Raw genomic sequence first — 8,863 nt, forward strand, 5'->3', positions numbered from 1 at the left:
TTTTTTCTATTAAACAAAATAACTATTCTCCTCTTTTTTTCACACCGAGTCCCTTTGGAAAATATGAGTCTTTTCCCTTTAGCATAGAAATAAATCTAATCCTTTTCATAGACACAGTTGTAACTTTTGTGTTACTCATGTCGTCGTTTTTTTCCCCCAACCTCTTTTTCACTGGCCTCCTTGCATGTTATCTATCCTCATTTCAGTCCATTCAAAACATTGCTGCCAGACTCATTTCCCCTGACAAACTCTCTTTCCTTGCCAGCTCACTGTTTAATTCTATCTGCTGGCTCCCCATATCTTTTTTAAATTACATTTAAAGCAGCACTCCATGTTACAAAGCACATTTAAGTGAGGACACAGCTGCAGATAATTGCTGCAAAGCTTTTTTTCCTGCTCCGAGTCATTCCAGGGAACACGAGTCCCCAAAATAAAGAAGAAAAAAAAATAGCACAAGTTATAAATGTTCAGCCCTATTGTCACGAGAGACCAAGCTTATTAACACTTTACCATCTGTGTCCTTTGATTTGAATAAAGCATGAAATAAAATAAATTGTATTTATTTACATAAAGAACACACACAGCTTGAGTTACAAAATTATCACGAATAAACACTTACTGGGATGGGCAAAACGAAATAATAATGTCCATGGAACGAAATCCACAGAAATCAAGTCTCTAGGCAGGAATTCCCACACATGGGGTTGCTGCACAAAAAGAGCCGTGTACCAGTCCTTGGCTAGGGGCGCTAGCGGCAACCCCTGTTTCTCCGACAAAAGTAATATTTTCGTTACCCCAATGCAGAATTAGTTAACAAATCCTTAGTCCTTACGAATACTGGAAGCTGGATACAAATCTTTAGTTGCGAGGAAATAGTCTCTGTACCGGCCGCTGTAGCTTAGATAAATCAGATGGAACGTCTTTCAAGATGGAACTCTTAGATGGAACTGACTCCTGACTGGCTGCGCCGCACTTTTTTAAAACACCCAAAGCCTATCTGTATCATGTGCAGCCAATCTTTTGCATGGGAACCAATCATCCCACCTATAGCAGAGTTCTGCCAGGTTCTTCGTAGCCTGGCACTGAGCTTCAAGGTATGATGAGAACATGTGCAAACTTTGCACTTCAGCTGCTTAGCATACCTAGCCAAGCCTACTTCCCTGGAGACCTAATGTCTCCCTGTCCCCTTACACCTAGCCACCTGTCAGGCCAAACAGTTCACCTCTCCTCCTCTCCACGTAACACCTTACAATGCCAGGTTCTTTGTTAAATCCGGGTTGCCCCAGACATGCCGGAGTCATCTCCACGTAATGCCTTAGAAGTCCTGGGCTTAAATTATGACTGACTGTACTTGTGAATCCCAAATGTGTCTGCTGCCCCTTTGAAGCTCCCTCTGCTACCTATGCAAACGGATTGCTTATCCATACTAAATTACTTCCTCTGACATTACTTCACAAACCTAACTTACACAGTTTTATTCTAACCTGACAACCATTTTCCTTACACACCAATAAACTCAGCCTTATCCTGAGCTGGAGTAACCCCCTGAACCCTTATACTGGATTCAGGGTACCTGGGCATTACTTGGGCAGTGTCCCTTTATCCTAGTGACCCTGTGTAGAGTGTGGGGATATACATTAACCCCATGTAGGTTGTGGGTATTCATTAACCCTTAATACGGTGATAGGCCCTCTTATTCCTAGCCGGGTGCATATAGACAGTTTATACACATTCACAGGACTGCAGCCAGCAGTTGGCTGAAGAGCTGACACTCTACACTCTAACTTAAAATTTAACCCCTACAACTCTCTCCACCTTATCCCTGGTGAGAGAGTTACGGAATCCCTCACTGGGTCCTGGGATTCGGGCATATCCCGGGACCTGGAATGTAACACAGTTCCCTGCCCGGTCGTACTGCTCTGGTTTGTGCTGAAGCAGGGGGATTTGGCGGTGAGCTGCAAACTACTTTCTAGGGGGGATTTTATCCGGTGGTCTGTGTTCCTCGTGTCCTCAGGAATCTGGGCGGATTTCTGATTGCATGTTTCGGGTAACCCGCAACATGGGCCCCCTTCTACCCAAACACACCCTGACAACATTTTCCCGTAAAATCATCCCTGACGCTCACGCCTGGCGCCTCCTGCTGGTTGGCACTCCTGGAACAGTAAAACCACATACATCTTTATTATACAAGCAGTTATATACAGCTCAACCCCGTTATAACGCGATCCGTTACAACGCGAATCCGCTTATAACGCGATGCAAGCGTGGCTACCAATTTTCGTATTTATGAATACTTTACAACACGATTATTGGTATCTTAAATACTTTATTGTGCAATGCATACAATTGTACATTATTTCTAACGCGATCCGCTTATAGCGCGATGTGATTCTTTGGACCCCAAGCACAGCGTTATAAGGGGGTTGAGTTGTACCACAATTGGGTTGTAGAGCTTACACTCACAATTCCCCAATATGACTTAGGGGAACCCAAACGGGCATAATACCTTTATTTATGGCCTGGGTACCCCTTCACCATCACACCTATCCACTTTAGTACAGAGCCCAATATGGCATATGAATAAAGGAAAACAAGGTTTAAAGCACATACTGTGACAGGATATGAATGAAGGCTAAAAACATACCATCGCCCTAAAAAGAAAACACAAAATGTATATGAGGCCTAGGCCAAATAAGTCTGATAAAACTGGGATGTACACATACTGTAACTCAACAAAAGTAGGTTTTAGTCAAATGTTTCATCTTTAATGTAAATGTTCATTTCCCATCATAATAATTACGTACATGTTGCTCTGAGCAGTGATGTTCACTGGGTTAACTCAGATATTTGTCTCAGATCTTACTGCCTCACTGTGGCGAATTGACGTGTGACGCTGCTTAGATCTGTGGTTTTCCAAGAGCTGCAGAACCATTCAAAGGTGTATTACTGTATGTGTTTTCTGAATTACAGGCACTATGTGAATAAAAATATTTTTGCCGGAATAGCCGAATAAGGCTTATATTTAAAAAAAAAAATAATTGGAGGGCATATATAAGATTCAATCTAACATTTATTCATCCCACTTTTTGAGTTATGGAACGGAAAAATATAACCATAAAATGTAACCTATTGCCAAATGTAGCTATGATTTTTTGAGATAACGTTACTCTCTAGAGATATTGTATTACTCTGGAGAAATGTATTACCCTACAGATAGTTGTAATTATTTCAAATATTTATCCCACTCCTGGTGTATGCGAATGAGAAGTGTGACCGCAGCCTTCTTTGGGGCACCCCAGAGGCACCAAGAAACGGCAGACAGGTTCGGTGAGCAACAAGGAATATTTATTGAGTATACTGAATGATCATAGCGACTCTCTAGGGGAGTGCCCAAGCAGGCTCATATACACATTTGATTTCTTCGTCTAACATAAGTTGCTAGGAAGAATACAAAATCTCCTCCCTCTTCTAAACCAATCATTATAAGGGTCACTACAGCATTTGAAAATTAATAACAAAATATAATGAGATACATGTTATCCAATTATAAATGAAATAATTGGAGAGTGGTACTTCTGGACGTTGAGCCACGCACCTGATCTTTTGGTTTGCTGATAACAAAGCTGCAACAAGTGCATTCTTTCACACACAGATAATAAGTTGTGTTGCCAAAGTTAAGTTTTAACTTCTCTAGAAAGCACCTAATATTCTGAAATTGTCTCAGAGCAAACCCCGCCCAACCAGACACTCTTTCATACAGAACAGACAAAATGGAGAACAGACAAAATGGACGTCCAGTAACCCCAGGCCCTCTTTCTTCGGTATAACCCTCCTGTCCATAATTATTTCACAGAATTTATCCCACTTTGCAAGTCCGCGTATGATTTTTGTTGAAAACAATCTAAATTCATCACTGTGAAGCGGTAGATTTTGGTGAACACCAAGCCTTGTTACCGGACTTTATTTAAAGCTGATCCCGTGACTGGGATGAGAACTGAGGAGCTTGGGAAAACTTGTACACCAGCTACTTGTAACAAGTACACCTCATGATGGCGTTTCCTCCAACGTCTTTTAACCGACAATAATGTACCATTTCGCCTTGTTTATCTGCTAATGAGAAGTCGCAATATTCTCTTATTATATGATTCTATCACGTGTGCATTGGCACAAATGTCTTTGTCTCTTTTTTTCCCTGTAGTTCAATGAGAACATCAGTGAATAAGAAAGATAAAGAGCCATATTTATTTTATATTCATGCCCTGCATCAAAGATATGATAAGTATGTTTACATTTGTATGATTTTGATATAGTTGGGTTTTTGTAGCGGTACCATCTAAAGCTACCTACTAGCAGTCAGATACGTTTGTTTGCTACAGATCTCTACTGAATATTTATTACAGCCTTTCCCACACAAACAGATCAAATAATTGGTGGTGATCATCAAAGAAAAGGTAACAATAAAAAACACTGAAAGTACAACTACTTAATATTTAAATTAATATCTATTTATATAAATGTGAGGCATAGTACAACGTTAACAATAGTGGAAAAATAAGGGGCGCTAAAGTGAAATAACTAACAAGAGTAAAAAGTGATTATTAAATTATAATCTGTGTAAAGGTTACTTGAAACAAAAAGATTTGCGGTTCCTTGAAAAAAATTGGTGTTCTGCAGCTGGAGTATAGGGGATCTCGATTCCCCTATAAACAAATTGGCAAAAAGGAAAAAACTCAGGTGCATAAACCCAATTATCTCTAACGAATGGAGAGCCTTCTGTGCCGAGGTGCCTAAGGATGAAGCATTCAAAGCAAGTATATAAAGTATGAAATATAATTTATTAAAAAATACACAATACACAATACAAATATCTAGAATAGTACTTGAGATACCAAAACCTTACATGAGCTAAATGATATATAGCAATATTATGATCTAATATACATCCTACTTAATATATGGCCATATATCCTTAATCCATAGTGACAAGAGGTTAATGTTGTATAGCTAAGTAGGTAGGGTCTTGAGACTCCAACAGGGGGTCCCTGAGTAACTTCAACAGTTGGTCGAATAAAGCGCTTTATTATAATTCTGGAAACTGAAGCAAACAGAGTAGCGTCTATCTCTCTGATTAGAGTTGGGTTCCTCCTAGTTGGTATATAACTACACAAAGTTGCGTCACTTTGAGCTTTCAACAGGTAGGTATCTGCCCAAATCAATTTTAAAAGTGATAACGTTAAAAAATACTTAAACACCCTTTAGGTGCAATGTATAGGTAGATATATATGCATGTAAAGTAGCTCGCTGGATATACTAGCATATGAAAAAGTCCTCTTAGCACAAACATGTCCTTGTATTTACTTTGGCTTCTATGCAGTGTGTTATCCCAGCGTGTAGGTTTTTACTTTACTTAATGTAACACCGCCGTTGCCTGTCAGGCGTGTGTGCTTCATGGCTTGCCCGGTCTAACGTGGGTTAGATTTGTGGGGTGGGTGCTAATGATGGAAAATGGAGGGGACCTGTGCTATGCTGGCAAAGGTGATTTGGGCATATACTGTACATATCTGTTGAAAGTTCAAAGTGACGCAACTTTGGGTAGTTATATACAACTAGGAGGAACCCAACTCTAATCAGAGAGACAGAGGCTACTCTGTTTGCTTCAGTTTCCGGAATTATAATAAAGCGCTTTATTTGACCAACTATTGAAGTTATTCAGGGACCCCCTGTTGGAGTCTCAAGACCCTACCTACTTATCTACACAACATTAACCTCTTGTCACTATGGATTAAGGATATATGGACATATATTAAGTAGGATGTAAATTAGATCATAATATTGCTATATATCATTCAGCTCATGTAAGGTTCAAGTATCTCAAGTACTATTCTAGATATTTTTATTGTTGATTGTGTATTTTTTAATAAATTTGTATTTCATACTTTATATACTTGTTTTGAATGCTTCATCCTTAGGCACCTCGGCACAGTAGGCTCTGCGTTCGTTAGAGATAATTGGGTTTATGCGCCAGAGTTTTTTTTCCTATAGTACAAAGTCAGCATCTAGGACCCAGGTTTTTTTTTTTGCAGATATCTTTTTATTCATGTATTATTTTTCTGATTTCTCTGGTGGGGGCAGCATGAAGACTCTTCATACATATTATTATTAAACGACAACAATCTTCCCTTAGGGTGTCATGGGTACTTGCTCACGAACTGCATACTTTACTTTCAGATTCAGGCAGCTGATAGCAGAATATGAGCCGGATATACAGGAGGTATCAAATCTCTTTCGGTCAGTCCTGCAGGAAGCTGCTGACAAGATGAAGGAGGAAGATGATGCAAAGAAACTTGCCAGGCAGTGGAACACAAAGCGGGCCATGAGCTTATCCTTAACCACCTTCAAGTCCCGAGCCAGGATCTACCCTTTCATGAGTGGCATTAAGACCATTTCAGAGGATGTTGAGCGAGAAGCTGAGCCCAGCCGCAGAGTATGGAGTATGCCAGAGTTCCGTTCCACCAAAGATGACTAAATTCAACCCGCTGAAGGGTGAAGGATACTCTGGAAGTCAACAAGAAGACCAATTTTGGCCTTTGTTTGCACTTATTGGTGATAGGAAAAAAAATGGTTTTTATTTACATTTAATTATTATTACTTTTTTTTCTTAATTTTTCTTCTAATTAGTGTTGTTTTCTTACATGCTATAGGGTCCTCATCAATATGCTTGCTCAGGAAAATGTAAGCCCTGTTTGAATGAATGACGCTTAAATATTTCTAAGCAAGGGAATATCAGCGTTACCGTATATTGATTAGTGGCCTGTATGTGAACAGCTCATGTTATCATGCTGCCTATAAGCAGCTTCTACTCTTGCTTTTAAACATTTCTTGGATGTTCGATAGGACATATAACTCTAAATTTATATTAAATTCAATAATTTTCCTGTATCCAGTTCCGTTTTGATCACCTCAATTCCGCAACTAATCAAAGATGATGCAGTTGGTGCATATTCTCTTTGTGCAAGGGTTCAGGACTGAGATTCATTCTTAATACTTTTACACTGCCAGACCATTTGCGATCTTTAAAATGGTGACCATGCGAAGAGAAGCACCAACTTTAAAAAGATTTGAGCCACCTCCAATTTTTTACCCGCTTTGTATGGGGGTTTTCCCACACTGTATAAAGCAGGAGGGGCTGCACACCAGAATAAAGATACAAAGACTTTATAGCAAAAGGGTAATTTAATGAGTGAGAACAGTCACAGGGATCCGACATTTTGGTGCAAGCACCTTCATCAGGGATGAACCTGGTGGGTACCTTCATCAGGGATTCATACGCTGTTGCTTTGACTAGGTTTTCTGCCTGTAGCACCCATGCCTCTGCCTCTGTATTCCTGTCCCCTTGACTAGGGACATCCCAAGTTGTAGTGGTCCTGACTCCTTTTGTTTAGCATGGCTTTACCCGTTTTTCACACTGTCACATTTCAGACCATTGGCAAACACCGGCTTTCACTCTGTTCATTTTTGGAGAAATCTGGAGTCCAGTATGGTTTCCCCCCCCCCCCCCCCCCCAGACATTTTGAAATCACTTCAAATCTACAGAAAAGTAATAAAATAACAGACAAAGGAGGGCGATGATCTGATTTTCTTTAATAGACTCGGTAGGTATTGAGCTGCAAATGTGATGGTCTACGGTCTTCAGACAGGACCCAACCTGGGGACATAATGAGCATAACAACCTGAATAACACAAAACAAAGACAACGGAACTAAACTGGAGTCATAAAGTGTCTAATATCCCAAATACTCCTCCTTTCTGCGCTTCTTCAGAATGTTGTTCCTCCTCAAAAATTCACCATGATAATTTGAAGAAGGTATCTGTGTGTGTAATACCTTATTAAACAGTTGTATTATTTGATTCTACACAATTCTCCAGTGTAAGAGGTCTTCAGCAGCTCTCCCCAGTCACAATTTGTTTTTAACCAGCAGGTAGAGCACGGGGGGTGGGGGAACTCAGTTCGGTTCAGCTCCGGAGACCCCCTGCTACAATACTGTACAGTAGGGCCATGCTTCTCGGCATTTCACTTCTCGGCGATCCGCCAATACAGCGGTACAAAGAAGGGGGGCGCCATGTCTGCGCATGCGCAGAGGGGCACAGTCGAGATCACGCATACGCAGAACGGGTGAGCAGCCGTTTGCGCATGTGCAGAAGTGGAACGGCCGAGTCTGCGCATGCGCAGAAGGGAAGGAAAGACGGAAAATCACCGGTGGACATAGCAAATGCTATGTTCCGCTTTTCGGCGATTTCACTTTCCAGCGGCGGTCTGGAACGGAACCCGCCATGAGTGGGACCCTACTGTTTTAAAATAAAATCCCACGCGATCGCCTGTTAGAGGCGCGCAGGTAGTGACTGATTCAGTCTATCGCTTACTGCGCGTCTCTTACAGACAGGTGAAGCCAGGTAGGATTCACACAACAGGGACCCCCTCTGTGTTAATCCGATGGGCCATTAGTCTGGCCGCTGGAATCTCGTGGCGTGCTAGAGGTCGCCGTGCAAAACATGCAAGCGGCAGAGAACAGGTAGCTACATCTGTAGGTGCTAACCTTTGGCTCAAGCCTTTGCTGCCAGCCAGGTGACCAAAACGCTGTGAACAATTGCTTCACTATGCTGTGAATCATTTACCCTCCATTATCACACTATCAGTTGCACTTCTATACTTAGTGGATGGTAATACACTTCTAACTAACATCCCTAAGTGCTCTGTGGTTTATAAGTCCAAGCAGGACTGCAGTATTTTCATGATACAATCATTCACTGAGTCTGTTAGTTATATTTATATATATACATGTACCTGGTCTCATAGGTGCCCCAG

The 8,863-nt window shown here is 41.0% G+C and overlaps 1 protein-coding gene across 2 annotated transcripts in view; it reads left to right on the forward strand.

The window, feature by feature from the left end:
* The window catches only part of RD3 (RD3 regulator of GUCY2D), a 52,714-nt gene extending 45,775 nt beyond the window's left edge, over positions 1-6,939 (forward strand). The window contains exons 3-4 of one of the 2 annotated variants that reach the window (XM_075595695.1): positions 4,199-4,279; positions 6,229-6,939. In XM_075595695.1, the coding sequence (XP_075451810.1) occupies positions 4,199-4,279; positions 6,229-6,526 (379 nt within the window). In that variant the 3' untranslated portion in view covers positions 6,527-6,939. The remainder of the gene's footprint in view (positions 1-4,198; positions 4,280-6,228) is intronic. The other variant, XM_075595696.1, reaches the window with a different exon arrangement.
* Positions 6,940-8,863: the final 1,924 nt, after the last annotated feature.

The sequence above is a fragment of the Ascaphus truei genome, chromosome 4 (assembly GCF_040206685.1).
Source record: "Ascaphus truei isolate aAscTru1 chromosome 4, aAscTru1.hap1, whole genome shotgun sequence".
NCBI lineage: Eukaryota > Metazoa > Chordata > Amphibia > Anura > Ascaphidae > Ascaphus > Ascaphus truei.